Here is a 27,890-nt window from a genome sequence, read left to right as displayed (position 1 = left end):
GTTGCAAAAAGATCTTTTGAAGCGAAGAGAATAAAACGTTGTTTCATATTATGCAAACAGCATTGATCCTTGCTTACTGAGCGACAGCGACACCGGCTACGTCCGCATGTAGATTTTTTTGAGAAGAATTGTTATTTCGATGCATGTTGTTACTAGAAGTAGGATTTCCACATAATTTACTAATGCATCTCTTTAATAATAGATTGTTAGTAAATGTTTAAATGATATTATCATGTGTTGATAGCTTTTGGCAGCAGACTACCGAGAATGTTTAAAATTGTTTTATGTTATGTGTTAATATTCTTCCTGCTGAAAATACGGTGCACGAATCGATAAATTTACGAAATTCGCAAAAATCCGAGCAAAAGTTGATTGAAGTGATTGCACTCAATATTTTATTTAATTTTTCGTTGTTTGTTTCTTCGATAGAATAACATAAATAACCTAATTGTATCATTAAACTAACAAACTTAGGTATGGCTATGTAAAACTATATATAAATCCAAAATCCAAATAGTGGTTCCTTGCAATCTGAACGCTGTTCACACGTGCTATGGGAAAAATAAAACTGCGTTATAGAATTGTAATCAGATAATCATCTATACGATGACATATTCTACCAAGTCGCTCTACTAAGCCGCTCTTAAAGAGCAATCCGTTAATGTCTTGAGTGCACTGATAATTTACGTTTTTAAGTTTCTCACCATTAATCTATTTTCGGTATTAGCCCTCTTAACGGAAAGCAGAAAAGCTCACATCGAGCAAGCAACACACACATCTCAAATTGCGGTTACCCAGACTAAATAATATGTATCTTCTCTCATACTCCCTGTTGGACCAGTCCCAATTCCAAGTTGGTCGTATAAACACTAAAATAAACAAAGCATCAGTACGCTCTGTTCAGCAAGGAGTTCTGTGGGCTCGATGGATACTCGAAATTTATAGTTACTCGAGCCTGGCATTCTATCCAATCGTGCAGCTTGTGCTCTCCGAAATCGGCATAAATTGGTATAAGTGACACCGAAAAGATTAAAATATGGTTCATTAGTGCAATAACGGTTGGCTTGTTTCATACTACTGCTATTGTTTCATACTAAATTGCGGTGTTAGATTGCTGATTTTGAGGAAAATTTACATCGTGATGAATAGCACTAATGGTGTTACCATGTAATAAATTGTTTCATCTTCCGATAAAATTGGCACGGGAGTTCTTCTCTGTGCTTACTTTCCGCGAGGTGCTTCCACGTTATATCTTGATTCAACATATCAATCATCATAGAATCAGCAATTCAGTATACATTGATTGAAAGATATTTTCCGTTTTTTTTTTCATTCCACAGCTGTTATAGTATCAATTTACGAAGAGCCAGTGCAGCCTCAGCAAGCGGCATCTATAGTCGAAAAGCTTGGAGATTATCTGATTACTTGTGGTTATTAGAAGAGGTAAACTTTCATACTGCTTTTTTATAATTTAAACTTTAGAAACACACTGGAATAAAAAAAAATAAAAAAAACGATAGAAATGAGAAAAACATGATACAGTATAAGCTTACTGCTATAGGATTGAAGTGAACGAAGAAAACTAAATACAGTGGCAAATGTGCTAATTGTAAGAATGAGATCGAGAGAAAAGGAGATTCCGTATTTCTTCCTTTGCAAAGTCAATATTTATAAGTTCCCTTGCTAGTTTTTTGTTTATCTTTTGTTTCCAGTAGGTTGAGAATAATTTCGACGTGCTCTAGAGAAAGGACATTTTCTGCTCTGTACTTTTGTTAGATTAGCAATATATTTCCCTTTTCGTCCTTTGATAAGTAGCTGTTTGTGTTTGCTTTCGTTTTTAACTATTTTCGCCTCGCGTATTGCTGAATGGACGGGGAAAATACACGAACTGTCGTCACGGTTTGATTTTCTATTTTGTTTTTCTTCTCTCTTTTATTTGCAGCCCACGGCGGCAGTGTGAGCGTATATCTCTTGTATTTGTGTAAAATCGTTTCCGTATGATAAGAAAATGTAATTTGTATTAGCTCTTAAAAATTCGTAATGCATCTCTCTTTGAATTGGTGGTAGCATCGAAGAATAGAAAGAAGATATTGCAATGAATAGGATGAAGAATAAAAAAATTAAAGAAGGAAACGTGACAACAAAATTGAAAACTTGTATGTAACAGGGGAACTCCTTTCACACTCTTCGATGGCACACGAGATGAAATAAAGTCATAGGATATGAGCATGAGCAATGTGGGTTGTAATGTCGAAACAAGACGGACAAGAAAATGTGTAAAATTTAACACAATGTGAATGATTAAGGTTTAATCATAGACCATTTTTGGTGGCAAAAAGGAAGAAATGAAACGCATAACTTACTCTACTATTATTATCATCCGTAATTGTATTCATTATTCAGAGAAAACAGCTGAAATACGATGCAGATTTCGATCATTGATTTGCTGAACAAAACCGTTTTCTTTGTCGGACAGCATAAACAAAAGCATAATATGAGATAAACAAGCAAAGCACTATGATAAGGATAATACAATGATAATAATAAAAAACCAGAAAGAATAACAGCGAAATCATAAAGGAAAAAAACAATGTGTGTGATTTACTACTAATTTAACAATAAGGGAAAGAAGTGAAAAATTAAAGAGTTTTATGTCTCTTTATTTTTTATAAATTATTGTAGATGTTTTGTGATTATAATTTATTTATACTTTATAATCGAAAGAAACGTGCTAATGGTTTGTATTTTTCCCTAAATTTCTTCCATTCTTCAGAAAAAAAGCACTCAATCATCCCTATTTTGTTTATATTCTATCTTCTCATTGAGCTACTTTTCATGAATGTCCTTTCAGTAAAAGAAAGAAATAAAAAACAAACAGAAAACCAGCTAATACTTTTTGATATTGTATGAAAGAAAGCCATAGGGCCGAATAAAATAAAGAGTATATGCGGGAAATGTTGATTCTTAAGTATGTTTTGAAAAAAGTGATGCTGAATTTTATCAAATTCTTGTTGAAGCTTACGAAAAACATGTTCTATCGGTCGCGAATAGCGAACGTTGGTTTAAAAGATTTCAAGGTCAGGACAAGACAGGTCAACCAACAGATTTGAAGATGTATTGCAAGGATTGTTGAATCAAGACAATCACCCTTATTCTGAATAACGACGTATCGTTTTTCCGATCGTATTTCATTAGTATTCCTATCAACGCTAGCAAAATCGAAGGTAGCTAGAATTCGACCGAACCATATTCGATCGAAAAACCAACACGTCGTTATTCAGAATAAGGGCGAATACTCAAACTCGAAAATAAATGACGGAGAGGGTAAATGTTATTCGCCAAGCAATTCCTGATCGTCTACAAGTTATGGGAAAGATTCAGAAGGTGAGAAAATGGGTTCCTCTTGAGCGGAATGATGGGCAGCAGGAAAAGTTAAAAACGGTGAGTATGATTTTGTTTTCTCGGTATGAAACAAACGGTTTTTGCACCGGTTCGTGACAAGAGTTTAGAAATACATTTATTTTGAGCAGAGCTTAAAATTGTCACGCATTCTCAATGAAAGAAACCATTCCAGCAGTCTCATTTTCAATGTTTTACTGTCTCATTCGTAAATGACCAACACCAGAAGAAACGAAGAGAGACGATGCATTTTCGTCTCTCATCGAAAAATTGAGAGAGCATAATTGCCAACGTCACTCTTTCCTCTGTGACAAGACGAAACCAAACGAACGTCTAAGGTCTTCAGGGAATTTTAATTCTCATTCTTCCATCGATGTATTGAAAATATGTGACGCTTGGCTATAAAAAGTGACTAAAATATGACAAATCGAAGTAATTACATCCAAGAACTTCTTTGGAAACCAAAACTACTACAAATTCGAGCACAACAGTTAAAACTTATTGTGAAACCTTTTTCTGTCGTTTTCAATTCTCACAGCTTTGGTTGAATATCGACACTGCATACTATCGGATTTTCACTGAAAACTGCAAATGACTGAAAGGGCAAATGAAAGAAAAAACACAATTTTGAAACTACTGTCCCGCTTATGTCATTGACTGGACATGGATTTTGTTCTCATAGTTTGCAAGCGAAGCTGAGAGTGACAGTAATTTCTTGTCATTTTCGTCTATTCTTCAGTCAATGAAAATGACTTTTTTTAGCTCTGATTTTGAGAATCTCAAGCGCAGCGAATCGTGGGTCGATCCTGGACAACCATTGACATGTAACTGGACCATGGACGATCATTTGAAGGGATCAACAAGGTGTTTTGTGCTACACGATTTTAAAACTAAGGGAAACAGTAAATGCTAAATCGGTAACGACAGCAAATCATGAAATTGAATGCTCAAAAACATGAGAAAATCATTTTGCAGCAAGACAACATCCCGCACCCCACCCACAAAGTGATCAAGTGATCATTTCTGAAATCAGATGGGAACTTTTGCCCTTGTGAAATAATATATCACATTCGTCCTGAGCTGGTGAATTTAATTCACAAATGACGACTATTATTATCAGGAATAAGAAAATTCACATCTTATGAACCAAGAAACTTTCAAATCTTTCCGATCCGGTTCGGTACCGGCACTGATGTTATGACACGTTGCAATGACGAGAAAACTTAGTCGGAAAGGTGTAAATACACTCAGATCGAGGAAGGTTTGAATTTTTCCAACTCTGACAAAGTCACCTGTTTCTCTTTCCACAATACCTTATTTCTTTCTTACTCTAACTTTATCACTCTCATCACGGAACTACGATTAAAAAAAATTCTCAATATCTCAAAGAACCAGAAAACTGCTTATATTTCTCCGCACATTGCAATGATTATGACAGAACGGATACTGCCACTGATCTGTGGAAGAATTGAGATATGCTAACCAAATCTCCCATGATTGGTATTAACTCTGTACTTCCTTTTCCCCTGTCCTTTGGCTCAGACGGGGAGGGAATAAAATCATGCCCTCTTTGTTATCTTTGGGAGCCGTAAACAACGTGGACAGTATCGTTCACACCTAGTAGTTTGATTGCATGTTGAATGTAGTCATCAAAGTAATAATCGTACATACCGGCCCTTATTACCGGTATCACTACACGGTGAAAATCAAGTGAAGTGGTTGTGACCCTTATTATCGGTATCACTTCGCGGTGAGAATCGAGTGAAGTGAATTTAGGTCCTCACTACGGAAGTAGCTTCAGAGACAAAAGTAATTACTTGGATGAACTTGATGTCAATATGAACATCACGCCACCAACATTTTTTTTTGGAAAAAAGGAGTTTTTTCCACTACAGTGATCATTTCACTATGCGTGATACTGGTAATAGGTAAAATCAAGTGAAGTGACATGTAAGTGAAGTGAATGTGAAAGTGGAAGTGAGAACGGTAGTAAGGGCCACCGTTTCAGACATAGAAGACTATATAGGAAAGCAGGGCCAAGGCCAAGCAGATACAATACTAAATTCTCCGAAATTTCACAAACGAAGACATCAAAAACACATGCAGTTAGTAGGATGACAAATTACCGTTACTATACAGAAGCACGACCCGGGGTTACCGGGCGAAGCACGTTTTATGTCCAAGTGACAAATTCTCTGCCGAACTTGCAATAGAAGATACTCATATCTTTCGTTGCAAATTTGTTACCGTGAAGGAATTTGTCGCTTGAGTTACATGCTGGAGGGTTTCCTCCTTCGTTACTAGTGTTCATTTGGGCACCATAGTCTAGTTCGTCCGGTATGGAAAGTGTGTAGTCTTGTTATCCCCACCCTCGGCCAGAGCAGCCCAGGGAAAAATAAAAGTGAATTGCTCATTTTCAAAACATTCTTTTAAAACTTTCGTAGTGTACAGAACAACTTCATGGCTCCTGAACCTTCCGACTTAGACTAATAAAATATTCTCTCGCTATAAAACTATAGAAGAGGTTTTCGTGGAATCCTAAAATTATGTTTTTGGAGGAGTGAGGTTTTGGAAGGGGTTTGGAATATTAATCCTACAAGTAGCCTGGTCTTACAATTAATTATCCGCTATTTTTCGAAGAAGGACGAATCCTAAAAAAGTTTACAAATGGAGTTACTTTCTTCTGCGAATAAACGCTTTAAAATCGTACAATTTTGCCTAAAAATTCGGATTTAACAAAAATCTCAATCTTAGTAATGCAAAGGACTATCAAAGGCGAAACTATCATTTCATTTGTTTACGTAAGTTTTGCCCTCCGTGCTCCATGCCACTTTAATTGCTAGTAAGGTAGGGCTAACTATTTATTTTGGCTTTTTTAGATGGTTTCTGAGCTTTTTATTACTGGAAATAGTAAATGAGACGCTAAAATTACCCGCAGATTCATCTTAGTCGTGGAAACCAGTTAATTTCACGAAAAATGCTTCATAATCCACACAGGTAGCATAAAAGTGAACAGATCGAAAAAAGGCGTTATGTTAATTTATTTAGAGGAAAAGTAGATTCAGACTGAAAGTCTAGGGTTGGTCTGCAGCGGACCCATTCGCGAGTGTTTTTATTTTATTTTTTCAGTTGTCGTGTTTCATCTCGCATTGCAGACAGCAGAGCGAGCAGGAGAAAAGGGATACTAGTGAGATCGTTCCTTGGAGATATTTTATATTTTTCTTAGTATTTATAATTCTCCTGAGTATCGAAAATCAGGTTTTGTTGAGATCATATTATTTACAAAAACATATTCGGATCTCTTTCCCTTCTTACTAAAAAATCTCCTATCCCGTGATGCTCGTGGAGATAATACAGTGGTACCCGCGGTCTCTAGAAACAACGATTATCGGACTAACATTCCTTCCTTTCCCTCAGTAGCACAGCCTTTGGTCGTAGCCAGCGTCGTTATTGATTATTTAATAAAAAGTTAGGAGTGAGTGGGTATGTACAGTGAACATGATTTGCTTCTCCCAAGCTTCATTGTACATTTCCACTCATTCGATCAATCACGAAGTGCATCTACTTCAGCTCAGCTCAGCTCAGTGGATATAGAGGAAAAGTAGAAAAAATTGCGTACCTTCTAAAGATAACCATCAGTTCATCGATTTAATAAAAATTGATCTAAGAATATACTATAATTTCTAAATAGGAATTGAAAGTCGAAACATTCATCGATGTTTTTCTCCATTTGCTGTCAATGTTAGATTCGCCCCTCGTCGAAAAACAGCTGATATTTGGACAATTGAATAAAGGTTTGTTTGTAGTTATTTGAGAAGAGTTGAATTTCTACAAATAAGGAAACCCCTAATCAAACTAATCATACAGAACTGGAGATTAGAAACGTGATACAATTTGCAAATTCCAGCAATTAAACGTTAGGTGCACCATGAATTATAATCAACGTTCAACTTCGTGCATTCTTCTGTGCGACATGTAGTCAGAAGCGTGATTTTTCAAAATTTAACCGAGCTCTATCCAAATGAAAACTACAGCTGTTTTCTGCAGAATTGTCTTATCGATTCGATAACATAAGCAAGTAATGGGCGCATGCTAGCGCGTACAGTCACGGATTGACAGCTTGTGTGTTCGTACAAGAACAAATGTGACTCATCCGAATAATGAAAATCGTCATACTATCAGACAGGTATCTATCAGTAGCTAGAAATGCAAGCTCGTATTTCATTGTCTGTCTGTTAGTCTGTCTGACTTGACTGATAATTAAAATGCTTTTGCCAATTCCGATTACAGAATTGTGCCAGACACAATCGTTTCAGATGCGGTCTAGTTCCGCTGCAACCAATGCAATAATAGGTCACGTATGCGTACAAATTTAGTCAGTCGAAGACAAAGAACATTGAATCGTTGTCTTGTACGAATAACAGCGTAGATAAACTAAATGCCGTTGACACAGTAAAAATATTTAAAAATTCATAATGGAATTTCAATCTACATCGATTTTAAATAAAAAGGTCTTATGATCCCATCGATTACTGTTGCATTTATTCGTATGTTTGTGTGTCAAATATTTTAAATTATCGACTATACACAATCCACATGATATATTTAGTTCCGGAAGAAGTATGTTGACAATTTTGCCAAGAAGTATTTAGTGTGGTAGGAGATCTGTGGGTGCAACAAATTCAGCAAATCGAACATAACGACTAGCATTATCATCGACCAAAAGTCTTGGCATTACATTCATTTTGTGGAATTTGGCCTTTCTGTTTCAACAGACTTCGCAGCAGATTCTTAAGCGTACAAAAACTGAGATATGGCATGGATGTAATGATAATTTCAGCTCTCTGATATTGAAAAAATAAACAAATGCTAAGAGTGCCGGCACTTAACCCGACTTCCCGTACGCCAAAATATATAAATCACAAAAAAAACAGAAAAAGTTGCCGAGGCAAAATTAACGATATATAACAATAAAGTTAGAAAAAAACATTAAGTGAAATTCGTAAAAACAATAAAATTTCAATGCTTAATATCAAAACCGGTCATTTGACTCACCGGCTACGGTATCTAGTGATAAAAGTGGAATTCTATTTGTTTTTTTTGCATTTGTTCGTGACAACCAATCGTGGAAGTGCTCCGTCGGTTTCTGGTAGGATAATTGAATCATTAATCTAGCTAGTTCTGACGCCACATTATGGCCCTTATTACCGGTATCACTACACGGTGAAAACCAAATGAAGTGAATTTAGGTCCTTACTACGAAAGTCGCTTCAGAAACAAAAGTAATTACTTGGATGAACTTGATGTCATTATGAACATCACGCCACCAACATTTTTTTGAAAAATATTTTGTTTTACTACAGTGATCATTTCACTATGCGTGATACTAGTAATAGGTAAAATCAAGTGAAGTGATATGTGAGTGATGTGAGAGTGGAAGTGAGAACGGTAATAAGGGCCTATATTGTTGATTATTCGGCATATCTCGATAAACATTAGAAAAGGTCCCAAGTGCCAATGACAATTTCTCTATGTTTACTTTCCCTTTCAGCCATTACGGCATATTCCTGTATTTTTCAACAATTTCTTAAGTCCAGAATGTTGATGGTTTTAGTCATTATTTCATGTAAAGTGAGGAATTGCCGATAGGACCGAAAGCGATAGTAAACAAAGAGAAACTGTCATTTGCACCACCATTTTCATTTTATCTTTTGAATCAAAAGCAAAATTAGATTTCACACTAAGAAATGGTTTTATTATATGTGATGAATGATAAGAACGCTTACCTTACTAGTATCAGGTTGTAAAAAAGAGCTGCTTGCGGATGCAAGTACTTGATTGAACTTGAACTTCGAAGGGTAATACTTTACGCAGTTCACACGGTAGGTGTGAATAACTCGATGACTGTTGAATTATTTTTCATGAACATGAATTTACACTACGAAGGATTTTTTTTGTTTTTACCACAGAGGTTTTAACCTTAGGACCATTCTCCTCTTCGGGCCAGAAAAACTTTCTTACCCTATGTGCGGGGTTGTGAATCGAACCCAGATCGTGCTGCGTGAAAGGAATCGACTAACCCATCACGTTATACCCGTTCTCTGCGACGAAGGAATTTCTTTCAAGCTGTGAAAAAAACTTTTACGTAGGTTGATTAAAATGTTTTTTTTATTTGGGCTAATGTGCTTCATAAATATAGGAAAATTTTAGATGCATGTTTAGCATTTTAAAGGATTTTGTTAAAACCGAGATATTTCCTTGATGGCAATTTATAAACGAAATTTTTTTGCGATCGAAAAATTAATTTAGAAAATAATAAAAGAACCTAAACAAACTTGATGACAAACATAACAAATAACCAGAGCATTGTTCAAATAAAAACAATAGAAATTAATATGTTACACAGTTCTGCAGTGACTAAACAGAAAGTAAGACAACTAACATCTGTACATAACTCACTTCTATACACAATATACTCAATCTACAGTACAACGTCACTCTCTCCTAACAACTTTTCCACTTTTCAGCATGCCTATTATTTGCCTTTTTGCTTCGACAATATTTATCTATACTCTACGGTTGTGTCTGCAATCGCTACTGGGTTTGACTTTGCTTACACTCCTATGCATAAATCGATTATTGAATGAATGATCTAATAATTGAATTGAATGTTGTTTGAGTTAACTCATTACTTGCTGACTGTATTTTTTTTTCATCGCCCATCAGAGGAAAGTACTGTTTGTGGGATTCTTGTGTTTACGTGTAACCAGATGAATGCTCATATAAATGGTGACGAAACTGTATATCGGAACGTCACGATGATATTTTTTTCGGTCAATAATTAAAGGGGAAGATCGCCTTGTCGTTCGAATCATGACTGACACTGCTCACGCTAAATTTTTGCTACAAAGCGAAGCACAAAGGAAATCGATTTGTGATAAGCTTATTATTTTGCTCGAATTTGGATTGGTTTGTCTGATTGGATGTTGAGTCTACGACGATTTGCCCTGCTAGAAATTCTGGAAGTTGAACGATTACTGAATGTGTTTGTTTTCTTCACTTATGCTTGGAGAACTTTTTCTTTTGTTTTACTGGTTTTAGTGCGATAATAATCCGGGTGTTGTTTCCGTTAAGAGTTATGTATAACTGTATGCAGTTTGTTTCCTTCCTCATTTAGGCCAATAGAAAGAGATTGCTGTTGTTAGAGTTTGGTTAAAGTATTTTTACCCATCCCCGCGGATACATTGCGTATAAATATTAGTTTGTGATTCACTATCTTATCGGAGATTTATTTCTACTGTTTCTCTAAGGAATAGTGACGAGATTTTTTCCAAAAGCTTTTAAAGAAACCTTTCTTTTTCTGCGTAGTCGGTGTCGTATGTTGCGACGAGTGCTGCTGTTGTTGCTGCTGCTGATGGTGATTATGATGAGGATAGTTCCGTGAGTCAGTTACTGGAATGAGATATATGAAACAAGTGAAAATTTCATCAAAATTTATCACAACAGGAACATGTTATTCTGAAAAAAAAAGGCGGGAGGGCAATGACGTGAATACGAATAAAATTGACATGCTTTTTTACACATCCGAATATTGATAATCGCACGTACTAGTTTCCTGACACGAGATCAAAAAATTCAGGGGTTGTGTAGGGGACAAGATCGATTAAATCATAAATGCAATGTTCAAAATCATTCATAATTGGAAAATTAACAACAAATTGTTTTTAGCCATTCATTTCAATAACAAATAACTTGTCAAACCCGTCTCGAAAAAACAAATGGTAAAGAGAATTTGAACAAATATCCTCAACCCGAATTTAGGAATTCAAAAATATAAATTATTGATATCCACTCGCCAAGCGTGGACAAAAAGTTTCTATAATTTCTTCAAAAGTCATGATATTATTCACTTATGATATGATATGAAATGCACTTCACAAATTAGATATTTTTAGTTTACATCTTGCAAGGCTGTTGTTCTGCCATAAAAAAGAGCTTGTTTAAATATTATTCAGTTTTTTTTTAAATAAAATGATACATAGTTGGAATGAGTTAGGTGAAATATTGTCATCATACTAAAGGTTTTTATGTGTAACAATGAACAGTTTCGCAAAAATCAATTATAAAAGCATTTTGGTTATAAATTGAACTAACCTCGTCTGTTTTACAAGCGAAAAAAAATGTAAACCCACTACACTCAACCACTGAGCATATTCCGTATTTCTATGTGTCGGTTTTGCACGATACGTTTTACTTACTTTGGCACCGAATTTCACCTTAATGCTTGATCATACCAAACATTTCAGTAAACTTCAATATTGAATATGATCAGTATCTAACGGGAAAAACAGATTGGAGAATTGGCATGTGAACATAATGATGCAATGAAAACCGCGAAATAAACAGATCTATAACTATTGAGGGATAGAAAAAAATTGTTCACCTGGTAAACGGGACCTGTTAATTGTATAAATATAATGCAGTTCTAGAAAATCGAATGTAGGGGAAGGTGTTCGATTGCCGGCACCCCACCGTAACTTTTGACAGAAAGCAGATAGCGTCATTCCAAAGAATGTCATGTGTGTGTGTAATAGCAGTACGATCTGTTTGTGCCGAATTGCGAAGCAATCAGTCGCTTGTACTTTTTGCTGCGTTCAAAATAAATTTTAATTACGTGAAAATCAACACAAAAGTTTTTTCTGACTTTCTTTATAGTATCATGAATTGAAGAGCATCAATCGGAAAGGTGAGTGGATTGAATATTTATGAGGTAAAATCGATTTATTTCGTGATTTAATACCGGATGCTATCAAAATTTTCGCGACCGAAGATTTTTTTGTCATTTTCAAAATGTCTAACGATTTCGGTTACCGGCACCCTAACACCCAACACCAAAGTCACCACTATCCAAATATTTGAAAGCCATGGCGAAGTCACCATCAGACAATGAAAACTTTTGTCAAAAACGCTTCCAAAACGAATAAATTCTGTTTTTTCTTCGAATAACTGCTGTCTTTACTTATATTTTTCCATGTTTAGCGAAATTTCTTTGGGTGCCGGTAACCGAACACCGTTTTTAAAATGGCCAAAATTTATCGGTTTACTAAATTGATAACAATTTTTTTTTCGATCAAATAAATCAACTTACTTTCTTAATCAGTTGTTAGCCAGGAACTTTAGCTTTCCATTGATGTATAGATGTCCGCATAATGTGCACTAAGTTAGAAGTTATGAGCTTAAAATAAAAGGGTGCCGGTAACCGAACACTCTCCCTTACTCGAATGCTTTTTCTAGGATTAAAAACCGAAAAAGTCTAATTAAAAAACCATCGCTCAAAATAAAAAAAAAATAAACCTCAAATTTAAATGATAGATAAAACTCAATAAATTTACACTTAGTAACCTCGTTCCTAGATATAGCCGTTTTCGAGATATTTTGAAATAAAATCGAAGAACTCTGGTTTTTAATGAATTACGTCGTTTCAACAAGTGTACATATACAAGGCCAGTAACTCTAAATGAAACGTAAAACTACCTGTACGAACCTTATTGAATTGGTGTAATTAATTAAAAATCTTAATTCTTTGCACTTCATGTAACTGTAACTTTTTTACATTTTGATTGACTTGAATCAAACTATCAGGTGTACAACTTTGCTTCCGCCGTATTCCGATAGGTGGCTGTACCGGCTGAGGTTGGTCAAAATACATAAATGATAATGCCTTTAAAGTGAGTGTGTACAGTGCCTAACGACTTGTCATCGCCGTTTCAGTGACAGTTGTTCTTGTTTTCGTATTCTTCACACTCGAAAATGTCTGTTTATGTGCCCAATTCTCGCCATTTGCGGGAAGTTTTACTTTTCTGTTACAATTCGAAAAAAAAATGCAACTAAAGCGCATCGAATGCTTTCAGAAACTTGCGGTGATGCTGCTCTGAGTAAAAGAACGTGTCGGGAGTAGTTTCAACGTTTTAAAAATAGTGATTTCGATGTCATGGTGGTGGAAGAGAAAAAACATTCAAAGATGAACAACTAGAAGCATTGCTTGATGAAGATTCGTGCCAAATCCAAGAAGAGCTTGCCGAATCGTTTTGAGTGAGTCAGCAAGCCATTTCAAAACGTCTCAAGGCCCTGGGCATAATTCAGAAAGAAGGAAACTGAGTGCCGTACGAGTTGAAACCGAGGAACATCGAGCGCCGTCTATTTGTATGTGAGCAACTGCTTCGAAGACAAAATCGTAAGGGGTTTTTACATCGAATCGTAACCGGTGATGAAAAGTGGGTTCGATACGATAATCCTAAACACAGAAAATCGTGGGGAAAGCTACTTCGTCGGAGGCAAAACCGAATATTCATGGCGCCAAGGTTATGATTTGTATTTGGTGGGATTAGCTCTTAAAACCGGGTGAAACCATCACAGGAAATCGCTACCGAACGCAACAGATGCGCCTTAGTCGCGCGCTAAAAGAAAAGCGGCCACAATATCAAGAGCGATATGACAAAGTCATCCTCCAACACGACAATGCTCGGCCTCACGTCGCAAAAGTCGTTAAAAAGTACCCGGAAACGCTGAAATGGGAAGTCTTGCTCCACCCGCTGTATTCCCCAGATGTCGCCCCTTCTGACTTCCACCTATTTCGTTCGATGGCACACGGCCTGGCAGATCAACATTTTCAATCCTTCGAAGAGGTGGAAAACTGGATTGCTTCATGGATAGCGTTAAACGAGGTCTCCTTTTTTCGAGCCGGGATCCGAAAATTGCCGGAAAGATGGCAGAAAGTTGTCGCTAGAGACGGACAATACTTTGAATAATACATCTGTAAGCACTTTTTCGCAATAAAGCTTTTAATTTCTGAAAAAAACGGCGGAAGCAAAGTTGTAGACCTTATAACAACACATGTGGATTTTAACTTTAAATTAACAATAGAATTCTTTCTTAAAAACTTGAGTTTTTTTTGTGCTAATTTTTTGGTTAATTTTTAAATTCTTCAAAAAGTATTCGACACGTTTAGTATAACTGCACATATTCACATTCCATAAAACGACCGTAAATACAATGTAGTATGCATTCGAGTCTAGCGGCTTCGGTCTGGTCTTAAACAAAAACAATTGTTTTACTGCCTGATGCTTCTACTGTTTGTTTTTGATGATTTGCGAGAAGCAAAACATATTTCTTTTAAAAAAACTAGTGGTATGAAGAAAATACCACTATATCAAGTTTGTACCATTGGACTATAATTTCCCGAACACCTCAGAACTTCGGTCAATATAAGAAATTTGGGGCATTATAAAGCAATCGAACGGGAAATTGGGAAATCGAACGAATAGGCGTATAATGAAAAAAAATTTGCTTCCTCATTTGTTGGAAAAGGCTCTTTGTTACGATAATTTTTTTTTTTTGGATTTGGAAATAATACTGTAATACTGAAAGGTTTTTTTTTGCTTTACTGTGCAGCAAAGCTTATAGCACCTGATTTCAACGACAAAAATGAACGATTGTGGAAATTTCAATTTTCACTTAGTTGTTACAATGATATTTATAACTTTTTTGTAGACTTTCTTCATATGATAAAAAAAATACATCAATTTTATAAAAATGAATCACGACCGACTTTTTTTTATCACCAGATGAAATTTCCCATGCTGTCCATTGTCAAAGTTTTTCTTCGGCTGGTACGTATACCCAAATCCACACGACGTGAACCCTACATTCTTAGAAGCATATACCTATAATTATAAATAGTTTATAGACTGGAACTCATCGCCAATGTTCACGGTTTGTTCGATACAATTGGAACAATGGCTTCATTAGTTCATATCGTAGTGATTCCGATTTGTTCTGTGGCTCTTGGCGAAGTGTACTTATTGAGTTGAAGCTTGTGGCATCAAAAATCGAATAAGTCTGACGAATAAGTGTGAACCAGCAATAATATAATAAATCATACGATCGTCTATACTTATATATGCATGCTATAGGAATGATGATCAAAAAAACCAAACAGAGTTGAAAAAAATGAGGAAAATGCTAACTATAGGAAACGAATGGATGGACGGCCGATTGCTTTCTTCTGCCGATCGGTGAAATAGCCGCTGGAGTGCGGATTGATGATTGAGCCGAATATGGTGTGAAAGGTATGTAGCGTAATTTAGCCAGGAACCCGTTACACACTTTTCAATCAAATGTTTTATAATTCAGGCATTGTAACTCTTTAGCGCGAGTGCATAACTGAGGATTGATGAGTTGGTGTTTTAAGATTTATGGCTAAATATTGACGAAAGATAAGTGGAATTCTTCCTAGGGCTTAGAGGCAGGTGCACAAAATAATTGTTCGCCAGCTGATGAAGTTTATTCAACTCATGTGGGCGGACAGGCTGAGAACTAGGTCAATTGTGTGTAGCAAATTGAATCGAATAAATTTATCTACAGTACGGTAAACGGTAATATTTTATATCGGAATTATGAAAACTTGTGACTATCTGATAAAGCATTTTTCATATTTTAATAAGAGCTGATTTAATTTAAGCACATTATTAACTGTGCAGAGGCGACATCGTGGATATTTTATGTCTTTTTTACAGCTGTCCCAAACTGCTGCCTTCAACATAATTGTCTCGTTTCCTGTGGATTTCCCAATACAGGTGAAATTACTATGCGTTTCACGACTATGCAGCACTTACTAAATAGCGGTATGAATATTTGAAGATTGTTATTCCAATATTCCTAATGGTGTTGCATAAGTACGTTTGATTGTTGTCATATGTGGCGTGTCTTTTGTTAATTCCAATATTAACATTTGTCTTGTTAAAAAAATAATAATCTCCGCGTTATACCGCAACGAGTATCGCTGCCCAAATAATCGTAATAACTATATATGACTGGTAAAACTGTATTTTTTGTACTGACTTCTTATAAAGAATCCATAAATAGAATTGGATAGCCCCCACGCAGTGCCAGATTAGCAGTGTGAGTAAAAACGAATCACCGAATTGAGAGAAAAAAAAAGTGAAATGAAGAAAGGCGAATCGAAGAAAACCAAAAAAAAATCGTCTCTGCTGACGCCAACCCATAAGTCTAATACCGATAGCGAAGGCATTGGGGCTAGGCGCGCAACGGTTGTGGAAAATGAGACTATAGCAAGTTGCAACAGCTGCAGTGCACCCACTGGAGGTCAGGTGAAGCGCAACGCCGGATGACTGGCCTGGAGCGAGCAGTAGCAAGAAAAGCATGCAAGGGCATTCGCATCTATCGATGCCTCCCACCAGCTCACATGCGACATAGTCACATGGTTTGCCGTTGTAACGGCGCGGTTTCGGTCTGGTTGGGGCATTTTTCCGATGATGATATTTTGAGATTCGCTACAGTTGTTTATTAGTTATGCACCCCAGATGGGTTCGTAACGCACGAGCGAACGCACATGGCGTTTGTAAAAGTGTTACATGGAAATTTCATTTCCTTTCGTGGTTCTGATACAATTTTGAAAAGTTAAAGTCAGCATCTCGAATGTCTGTCTGTGATCATTTCTATGAAAAAAGTAACACACGGAAAAAGTTACTTTGAATACATGTATAACATATTTATCGGGAATACGCATTTAAAGAAACAAAAGGTCGTTAAATGGTGAGATAACTAAGTCCTCACAACTTCCCATCTCATGCCTCCCCGTGTGTCTATGATGACATTTGGTCAATAGAACGGCGTCGACTGGGTGCTATCGCTTTCTGCGTTAGTAGCAGAATGAGAGGGTGCGAAATGGCTTATGGCTTGTAAATTAAAGCCATCCTGAAGTTATTGCAAAATATAATTCTGTTGTTTATTACATTATATTTTATTATTATTATTATTATTATTATTATTATTATTATTATTATTATTATTATTATTATTATTATTAATAATAATAATAATAATAAAAGAGAAATATTATATTTCCTGCAGTACTGCCACGAGAACAGAGCAAAACTTACACTACGACATTAACTGTTATATTGTTGTATCATAGCATATTATTTCATATATTATCTTATATTATTTTATGTTATTTTATTTTATGTTGTATGGTATTATACCGCATTGCATTATATCATATTATATTTTATCATGTTATATTGTATTATATTATATTATATTCAATTATATTATATTATATTATATTATATTATATTATATTATATTATATTATATTATATTATATTATATTATATTATATTATATTATATTATATTATATTATATTATATTATATTATATTATATTATATTATATCATATTGTATTGTATTCCGAAGTTTTAGTTGCAAAACTTGCTATAATTGGCATGTTTCACAATTGCTTCAGAAGCTTTGTGTTTCTCCCTAAAGGTCTGAAATGAGTAAGACGCACCCTTCTAACAAACAAACCATCAAGCGGGTGTAAGCTGGTGTAGCGAAATTCTTTATTATATAACAGTTCGGCTGAAAAGTTCGTATCGTTTAATAGAAACACACATTTTTTTGCCAAAATTCGTTTTTATTATTCAACATAATTGCCATCAGAGGCGATACAGCGATTATAGCGATCTTCCAACTTTTCGATACCTTTTTTGTAGTACAATTTGTCCTTTGCCTCAAAATAGGCCTCAGTTTAAGCGATTACCTCTTCATTGCTTCTAAATTCTTTTACCAGCGAGCATTCTCTTGAGGTCTGAGAACAGGAAAAAGTCACTGGGGGCCAAATCTGGGGAATATGGTGGATGAGGGAGCAATTCGAAGCCCAATTCGTTCAATTTCAGCATGGTTTTCATCGACTTCTGATACGGTGCATTGTCTTGATGAAACAAAACTTTCGTCCTTAAAACGCTCTAATAACGCTATATAATAGTCACTGTTGATGGTTTTTCCCTTTTCAAGGTAGTCGATGAAAATTATACCATGCGAATCCCAAAATACAGACGCCATAACCTTACCGGCCGATTGTTGAGTCTTTCCACGCTTTGGGTTCGGTTCATTGCGTGCAGTCCACTCAGCTGACTGTCGATTGGACTCCGGAGTGAAGTGATGGAGCCATGTTTCGTCCATTGTTATATATCGACGAAAAACATCGGTTTTATTTCGATATAACAGCTCCAAACACTGCTCAGAATCATCAATTCGTTGTTGTTTTTGATCGATTGTGAGCTCACGTGGCACCCATTTTGCACAAAGCTTTCTCATATCCAAATATTCGTGAATAATATGTCCAACACGTTCCTTTGATATCTTTAGGGTGTCAGCTATCTCGATCAACTTCACTTTATGGTCATTGAAAATCATTTTGTGGATTTTTTTCACGTTTTCATCGGTAACAGCCTCTTTTGGACGTCCACTGCGTTCATCGTCTTCGGTGCTCATATGACCAGTACGAAATTTTGCAAACCACTTACGAATTGTTGCTGCGCCCGGTGCAGAGTCTGGATAACACTCATCAAGCCATTTTTTGGTATCGGCGGCACTTTTTTGTCATCAAAAAGTAGTGTTTCATCAACACACGAAATTCCTTTTTTTTCCATTTTTTTAACAATAACAAAAGTAGCTTCACTCAAAATGCAATATCTCACATACTAATAATCAGACAGCAGTCAAATTTATACACGTATCTTTTGAAGGTTGGTACTAACTGAAAATGGTATGGATTTATTTCTAGTGGCGCCCTCTCATAGAAACGATACGAACTTTTCAGCCGATCAGTTAGTCGGATGTTTTTGCTGGAAGGTGTCGGAGCATCAAAACCCATTTTGGCCTTCTTAACAGCTGTTATATGAAAGCTATACATACATACATGCATACATACAATACGCATTTAAAGAATTCTCCGGGTTGGCGGTCATATGTTCGAGCCGCGACCGGGAAGGATTCATAGTGTCAGTAGAATCGTAATACTAGCCATGCAATGATTCTGAACGCTAAGAATCGGCTGCGAAGTCTGTTGAAACAGAAAGGCCAAATTTCACAAAGGAATGTAATGCCAAGACTTTGCTTTGATGAACATTATCATTATTTTTTGTAAATAGTTAGGAGAGACTGCCAGTAATAGATTAATAATCCAAAGAGAAAGTGAACAAAGAGAAACTGTCATTTGCGCTTAGGAACTATTGAAATGTTTGTCTTCATATGAAGGAATATGAAATAATTTTAGATTCAATGTTTCCCTCCAAGAAAATAAATGTAAATTTAAAAGTGTTAGTGTAAGTGGACTGCGACAATTGCTAGCAATTAGAGCATGTTTTTAATGGATTTCAAAATCATTTATAAAGGGTGATTTTTTAAGAGCTTGAGAACTTTTTTAAACAATAAAACGCATAAAATTTGCAAAATCTCATCGGTTCTTTATTTTAAACGTTAGATTGGTACATGACATCTATTTTTTGAAGATAATTTCATTTAAATGTTGACCGCGGCTGCGTCTTAGGTGGTCCATTCGGAAAATCCGCTTTTTTATCGACAAATTTTGTTCAGCGATGAGGCTCATTTCTGGTTGAATGGCTACGTAAATAAGCAAAATTGCCGCATTTGGAGTGAAGAGCAACCAGAAGCCGTTCAAGAACTGCCCATGCATCCCGAAAAATGCACTGTTTGGTGTGGTTTGTACGCTGGTGGAATCATTGGACCGTATTTTTTCAAAGATGCTGTTGGACGCAACGTTACAGTGAATGGCGATCGCTATCGTTCGATGCTAACAAACTTTTTGTTGCCAAAAATGGAAGAACTGAACTTGGTAGACATGTGGTTTCAACAAGATGGCGCTACATGCCACACAGCTTGCGATTCTATGGCCATTTTGAGGGAAAACTTCGGAGAACAATTCATCTCAAGAAATGGACCGGTAAGTTGGCCACCAAGATCATGCGATTTGACGCCTTTAGACTATTTTTTGTGGGGCTACGTCAAGTCTAAAGTCTACAGAAATAAGCCAGTAACTATTCCAGCTTTGGAAGACAACATTTCCGAAGAAATTCGGGCTATTCCGGCCGAAATGCTCGAAAAAGTTGCCCAAAATTGGACTTTCCGAATGGACTACCTAAGACGCAGCCGCGGTCAACATTTAAATGAAATTATCTTCAAAAAGTAAATGTCATGTACCAATCTAACGTTTAAAATAAAGAACCGATGAGATTTTGCAAATTTTATGCGTTTTATTGTTTAAAAAAGTTCTCAAGCTCTTAAAAAATCACCCTTTAGTAACTTTACTAGATCTGAATGACCATCGTACTAAGTAAAACAGAATAGTAAACAAAAAGGAACATCCATGTGTACTTGCTACCCGGTTTTACTAATACAAATATCTGAAACAGATCCGGCTATTAGATAGCCGTTCTTTGATTTATATGCGAGGAATTAACCGCAAAATTGCAGAATGACGAATGTGGTTTCTGACGATGACTGTTAGATGAAGCCAAACCCTTCCAATTTTACACTGCTGTGAAATATTTAAAAAAAATGTATTTATTAAATGTATGTATCACCAGCTCCTAACATTTTGAAGCTCGATGAATTTTTTTCATGAAAGCAATTCCTGAAATCAACAGCAGAAAATGTGGCATATCTTTAAATCTTTGTGCCGCTTTCAGTATGGCAAGCTATTCGTCTTACACGGATAGAGAGCAATTCGGCTCAAGACTAATTTTCAAAAACCCTTCGTAATCCACATAGTGGTGTGATAATGCCTTTTTCTTTCTTCTAAGCATTCTCATGAATTTTTTTATCGTTTTATGAAATAATTTCTGACACTAATTTTGGCTCATTTTTGACACCAATTAATTCAGATTGATTCGAGTGGTTCACAAAAGCATGCTTCAGTGTTTATTTACATTGCCTATTTATATGAGAAGAGTGATGCTAATCTAAAAAAACCTTCTTAGTCCACTTAGTGGAATTTTCATAGATCTTGAAAAATCACCATAGGGGGCGGTACATGAAATTTCCGAAATCGAAAAAAAAAATTGATTATGCATGATTATGCAGTTCAAATTTCCAGCAAGAATCGTATTGTACAGCTTTCAAACCCTCGGCCTGATCAATGCTTCTTGTTTCGGACTACGTTTTGGTTGTTTCTGCTTCTTATAGGTTCGAAGGTTCAAACGTTCTTTAGCACGAAGAACATTTGACTTCGAAGTGCCCACTTTTTTGGCCACATCCCGACCTGAAACCTCCTTCTTTTGCTCGAACGCCATCAGTATATTGTATATTATCCAATTGAGGGTTAGCAGGACCTTTTTTTCGACCCGTTTTTGGTTTATTCTCAAAGGTGTTATCCTCACCGAGCTTCCTGATTGCATTTCGCATGGCTTTTTCACTTTCTCCTTCCATTTTTGTTATCTTTCTCAGTGACAGTCCGCGTTCTGTACACAATTTTTCGACGTTGTTCTGCTGAAAGTCCACGCATTTCGAAACAAACTAATGAGAACGAATAAACAACTGCACAAGTGGTTAGAGAAGAGTTTAAACAACCATAAAAATTAACAGATTCTGAACCATTGCGAAATGGAAGCGGTTTTTGGTTGCGTCCATGCTTTCTGGGACAGTCTTTATTTCCCGTGTTTCCGGAACCGGAAACCGGGAACTAGGATAGCCGGAATCGGTTTGTTTAGTTGCCAACTTATAATGGTTATTGATAGTTTTTAGACCAGTTTAGAAATGTTTTAACGTATTTTTTATTGAACACACTTTACCCTAATTCCGTATGGCACCGTAACACCTTTCATTTGAATCTAAGTTCGTCAAAATCGTCTGCGCTAGGTTCCGTTGTGAAACTAGACTTGTTCTTTTGAGCAGATTTTGCAGCCTCTAACCCTACTGACGCTAAGAATCGAGGCTCGAATATATGACACCTGACTTGCAAGACCAGCACTTGAAGCTCCAAATTACCGATCCTGGTCGAAAATGCATTACAATTTAAGAAAAAAAAACGTTGACAAATGCATGATGGTAACTCTCATTCCACATTGGAATTCGGTCCGTTGGAAGTTTAATGACAGTGTAACAAGTCAAATAATCATCCCAAATGTGGTTTACCAAACTAATACTAATATCGTGTTGAAATCATATGGAATATGATTGCCCGAGAGAACAACAGCCGACATAGGTTACGTGGGTGATTGCATTGCAGATCATTGTATCCTGTTCAATCTATTCGACTACATGCTGCGTCAAAAGCGAATGGCAAAGAACAACCGCGACTGGTTACATAGTGTGCCGGGTATAGAAGCCATAGTTGTATATAAATATAGTGCAAAACAGTTCAATGCCAGATAACCGGCCGGCAGGTCGGTCGGTCTGTTAGCTCCCAGACAGTAAATACAATTTGAAGTATGGCATGGCAGGATTCCGGCTGCTTGTGCTAGGGCAGACTGCAAGTGCAACCTCATCCAATCGCGCTTTTTCCATTTACCCCCAACAAGTGGAAAAGCTTTTGATGGCTACATAGGGAAGGATATTTCGATGTTACTGAATATATAGAGAATAAAGTGTTTTCGCCCGTTGTTGAAGGTTGGTGCATTAAACCAGGATGCTTTTGTTGCTCTACTTATGCATGATAATTTCCAAGTGGAGAACACAATGTTCCTATGGTGTGGTGAAATGGCTTGTTGTACTGTAGGAAAAGTCACAGCCTCAAGAGGGTGTTTCTTTTTCTCCATACAAATTGTATTTATTTGTAAAACAGGAAAAATAAAGAATACTTGTCATAATGCGAATGATCTGAAGAGATTGCCGTTAAGTATACTCACTGGAACCTAGCATTGTCAAGTAAAAACAGAACATTCGAACATGTATAAACATGTAAAATATACATATTCGAATTTATTCTTAGGTTGCCGCTTACAAGAACAACAACAAAATAATATTAAATATATTCGAGCCTCGATCTAAAAAGATGTATTCATACAAAATGTCACTTCGGCGTTTGCAAATGAAGAGTGTAACCTATGCTATGTGTGCTATTTTCATGAATTGATGAATAAAAATTAACACAATTAATTTCTAGCTATTTAATGAATATTTATTCGAAGCTAGTAAACAATTCGAGTAGTACTTGTTTTTCAATGCCTTTTTAAATGTTTTCATGTTAATGTTTCAATTTCTTTTCAATTTCGAGTTTCATATGAAATTCAACATGAAAAACGGAAAAGTTTGATGTAACGAAAGTCTTGTGAGTAAGCTGAAGACTTCTTGTAACTAAACTATTTCCTTGTACCGGAATGGCTATACAATAAATGACAAAATAGTTTTGATCTCATTTAACATCGATTCTATGACTAATGAGTTACTGAACAAAAATTTGCTATTTTGTCAAATTTTCGGGTTTATTGTTCATAGTAAGGTTGATAGAGATGCTGTGGTATCTGGCGTCTGTAGTATTAGAGCCAAGAATTGATTCACGGGGTTTTTTATTTAGGTTTATAAGAAGTAATGAAAAAAATCTTTTCCTTAGATATTCATTTTCAGCTTCTTTACATCTTGCGTTTGAATGACTATATCGGATTTGTTTATCAACACAGATCTTTCTTCACTACTAATGTAATTTTTTTTCTGAGATTTTTGTGTAGGGAAAATTCTAAACCTACTTGTATTGTGTAATGGGGAAAAGGAACTTGTACTCTAACTTACTAACTAATACAGAGAGCGAATCGATTCAATTGAAGATTTCATCGATTTTTGTCGGAATTTGCTTATACTATTATGTGACATTACATATAATGGTTCTATATTTGTGAGTTTGTGTAACTCATTTGTACTAAACCAGGGAGGACACTTCAAAATCATTTTCTGAGTTTTATTCTGAATCCTTTAAAGCGTTTTCTTCCTGGTGGAACAACAACTTGACCAAATTGGTACTGCATAAAGCATGGCTGGTCTGAAAATTTGTTTATAAATTAACAATTTGTTGTATTTCTGTTTATAAGAAGATATAAACATTTAATATATTTATTACGCTTTGCCTGGATTTCTTCAATGTGATCCTTGAAAGTGAGTTTTTTGTCATACGTTAAACGTAAGTATTTAGCTTGATCAGACCATTTAAACTTCTTTGTAGGCGACTGCAGATCACTCTTAGATTTCTACCTGTGGCTAACAGATTTGTGTTGTCAAAGAATAGCGATTTCTGACAACCAACGGGTAGATTTGGAAGATCAGAAGTGAAAATATTATACAAGATTGGAGCTACGCTCGAACCCTGCGGAACACCGGCTCGTACGGGTAGCAATTCAGATTTACAGTTCTGATAGCTAACCTGAAGAGTACGATCAGTTAAATAATTTTGAATCATTTTGATCAAATAAATAGGAAACTGGAAATCAGACATTTTTGCTATTAATCCTTTGTGCCAAACACTGTCGAATGCTTTTTCTATGTCTAGAAGAGCAACTCCAGTGGATAACCCAGAAGATTTATTTGCTTTTATCATGTTCGTAACTCTTACAAGTTGATGAGTAGTTGAATGTTCATGACGAAATCCAAACTGCTCTGGTAAAAAAATTAATTCTCATTTATATGAGACATCATTCTAAACAAGATAATTTGTTCAAAAAGTTTACTGATAGAAGAATGTAAGCTAATTGGTCGATAACTTGATGTTTCTACTGGGTTTTTATCAGGTTTGAGGATAGGAATTACTTTAGCGTTTTTCCATCTTTTTGGGAAGTAAGCTAATGAAGTTAAAATTATTGGTTTCATGATTTTCTAATCATGACAGCAGTAACAGATTTCTTTCCTAGTATGTATATTACACAGAGTAGCAGCAGACCTTATGTATACGCGCTTTTTTATTGAGCTTAAACAAATTTGTTCTCATTCTCAGAAGACATTCATGTCCAGGTGAAGAGCTTTAGCTGCTCTCACGAAAACTCGATCGCGCATTTATGTACCGCAGCAGAAATTAATGTACAACGCTTTGTACGTACGAGGTTCGAGTGCTCCAGTCGTATGAGAATAGGCATCGCAATGTGTGCTAATTAACTCTCCCCGATCACAATATAACATTTACACAATTTTGTAACAATAATAAACCACACATTTTTTGGCAGTTGTGTTTCCTGAGACTTGTTTAATTACTTTCCTCGGCGTACGGAACAATTGTTACTAATTAAATTTTGAAAAGCGGAGAAAAGTATGTGTAACTATTCAATCATTTTAAAGCTTTTTAATCTAATTCTTCAAATTCTAGTGCGATGTTGCTCAACATCACCTTAAAATTTATTTAAAATTGTTTGCGTGGTCATGCATAATTAGTAATTTAATTTCTATTAAACTATTTTTCAAACTTGATATTTGGAATAATAATTTACACTTTAATCAATCTTGTGTTGTTGCACAACTGCATATGTCAGAAGACAAGTTAGGTGAGCCTCGTTGTACATTAAGTAGAAATCGATCAAAGTTATCATTCGAGCAGTTTTATTAGTGGTTGAGAGAGTTTGCGATTACATTCGTATGCGATATAGGCTTTCCGGCATATTGTACCTAAAATGCTTTCCGGTCGAGACAAACTTTGTTCATATAATAATGTACGCAGACTATATAACGGCAGTGTAGATCAGATCAGGCGCGATACTGTGCTATTACGGTATGACGACACGGTACTGTGGTATTACGCTACTACAGTACTACGGTACTTCGATAGTATATCAAGTTTTTATATTCGTCGTGATTGTCGTAGTCATAGTAATTGTTTGTCATAGTCATTATAATATACTAGTCAGTTAATCAAGAATAAACGCGTACCAGTTTATTACATCACATCCAAAGTGTCCGCGGTATCCCTATCCTCACGCAAGTCATCCCAGGCTTCGTTTAGTAAAGGTGCAGTTAGACAACCGAGAATGAATGCGTACCAGTTCATTTCTACCGTGCTTGATTGTTCCGCAGTGTCCCTAGCTGCTTGAAAGCCATCCCAGGCTTAAGTTGGGAGCCGTCTCAGACTTCATATTTCCGTACAATTTAAACACAATGTAGGGTTCAGATGAACCTCATCATAATCGTGTGGTGAGCGCCATCATCTCGATTCCGAAAGATATTTTAATAGACATTATTGAACTTAATTATCTCAACTATCTGGTTGTTCTACAATTAAATTAAAATGAAAGGTTCGTCATCAATATCCAGCATTCAAAAATCTTTTGAACCTCAGACAACTTGTAGGATAAACAGTGGATTGCAAGCGCATACGTTTAATTAATACAGCAAACGACTTTGAATTTGTCAGATAAAATACATAACATTCAATATATGGAACCCCACAGCCGAGGGAAACACGTTGAAAGTTTTCATGCAAAAACCAACACATTTGCCTGGAAAGCTTTTTTAAATCTGCTATCTTTCAAACAGTATCATACACAGAGATTTTTTGAAATAAAAAGCTTTGGAAATTAATGTTTCATTCATGTCCATTCATGTTAACTTGAATATGTGTATTAGACCGCAAAAAACTTTTTTATTGTTGAGTCACGATGGAAAAAGCTAAAATTGTAGTGGTCTAAAACTAACAGATTGGCTGAAAAGTTCGTATCGTTTCTATGAGAGGGCGCCACTAGAATTAAATCCATACCATTTTCAGTTAGTACCAACCTTCAAAAGATACGTGTATAAATTTGACAGCTGTCTGATTATTAGTTTGTGAGATATTGCATTTTGAGTGAAGCTACTTTTATTATTGTGAAAAAAAATGGAAAAAAGGAATTTCGTATGTTGATGAAACACTACTTTTTGATGAAAAAAAGTGCCGCCGATACCAAAAAATGGCTTGATGAGTGTTATCCAGACTCTGCACCGGGCGCAGCAACAATTCGTAAGTGGTTTGCAAAATTTCGTACTGGTCATATGAGCACCGAAGACGATGAACGCAGTGGACGTCCAAAAGAGGCTGTTACCGATGAAAACGCGAAAAAAAAAATCCACAAAATGATTTTCAATGACCGTAAAGTGAAGTTGATCGAGATAGCTGACACCCTAAAGATATCAAAGGAACGTGTTGGACATATTATTCACGAATATTTGGATATGTGAAAGCTTTGTGCTAAATGGGTGCCGCGTGAGCTCACAATCGATCAAAAACAACAACGAATTGATGATTCTGAGCAGTGTTTGGAGCTGTTATATCGAAATAAAACCGATTTTTTTCGTCGATATATAACAATGGACGAAACATGGCTCCATCACTTCACTCCGGAGTCCAATCGACAGTCAGCTGAGTGGACTGCACGCGATGAACCGAACCCAAAGCGTGGAAAGACTCAACAATCGGCCGGTAAGGTTATGGCGTCTGTATTTTGGGATTCGCATGGTATAATTTTCATCGACTACCTTGAAAAGGGAAAAACCATCAACAGTGACTACTATATAGCGTTATTAGAGCGTTTGAAGGACGAAATTTCAAAAAACGGCCTCATTTGAAGAAGAAAAAAGTTTTGTTTTATCAAGACAATGCACCGTGTCACAAGTCGATGAAAACCATGCTGAAATTGAACGAATTGGGCTTTGAATTGCTC

The 27,890-nt window shown here is 36.0% G+C and overlaps 3 protein-coding genes across 14 annotated transcripts in view; 1 reads left to right on the top strand and 2 right to left on the bottom strand.

Moving 5' to 3' along the window:
* LOC131433173 (profilin) overlaps nt 1-2,885 on the top strand; it is a 29,019-nt gene extending 26,134 nt beyond the window's left edge. For both annotated transcript variants that reach the window (XM_058600050.1, XM_058600051.1), the window contains 2 exons: nt 1,341-1,443; nt 1,943-2,885. In XM_058600050.1, coding sequence (XP_058456033.1) covers nt 1,341-1,438 — 98 coding nt within the window. In that variant the 3' untranslated portion in view covers nt 1,439-1,443; nt 1,943-2,885. The remainder of the gene's footprint in view (nt 1-1,340; nt 1,444-1,942) is intronic.
* The window catches only part of LOC131433168 (protein SDA1 homolog), a 144,404-nt gene that overhangs the window by 99,850 nt on the left and 16,664 nt on the right, over nt 1-27,890 (bottom strand). The gene's annotated exons all lie outside the window — the stretch shown is intronic.
* Nucleotides 9,578-27,890, bottom strand: part of LOC131433166 (putative uncharacterized protein DDB_G0277255) — a 320,286-nt gene continuing 301,973 nt past the window's right edge. For 8 of the 11 annotated variants that reach the window (XM_058600028.1, XM_058600027.1, XM_058600035.1 and 5 more), the window contains one exon: nt 9,580-10,851. In XM_058600028.1, coding sequence (XP_058456011.1) covers nt 10,694-10,851 — 158 coding nt within the window. In that variant the 3' untranslated portion in view covers nt 9,580-10,693. Of the gene's footprint in view, nt 10,852-27,890 lie in introns of all 11 variants that reach the window. The other 3 variants (XM_058600033.1, XM_058600034.1, XR_009230033.1) reach the window with 3 other exon arrangements.

Source organism: Malaya genurostris, chromosome 2, assembly GCF_030247185.1.
Source record: "Malaya genurostris strain Urasoe2022 chromosome 2, Malgen_1.1, whole genome shotgun sequence".
NCBI classification, from domain to species: Eukaryota; Metazoa; Arthropoda; class Insecta; order Diptera; family Culicidae; genus Malaya; species Malaya genurostris.
This window is presented reverse-complemented; position numbering and strand designations above follow the sequence as displayed.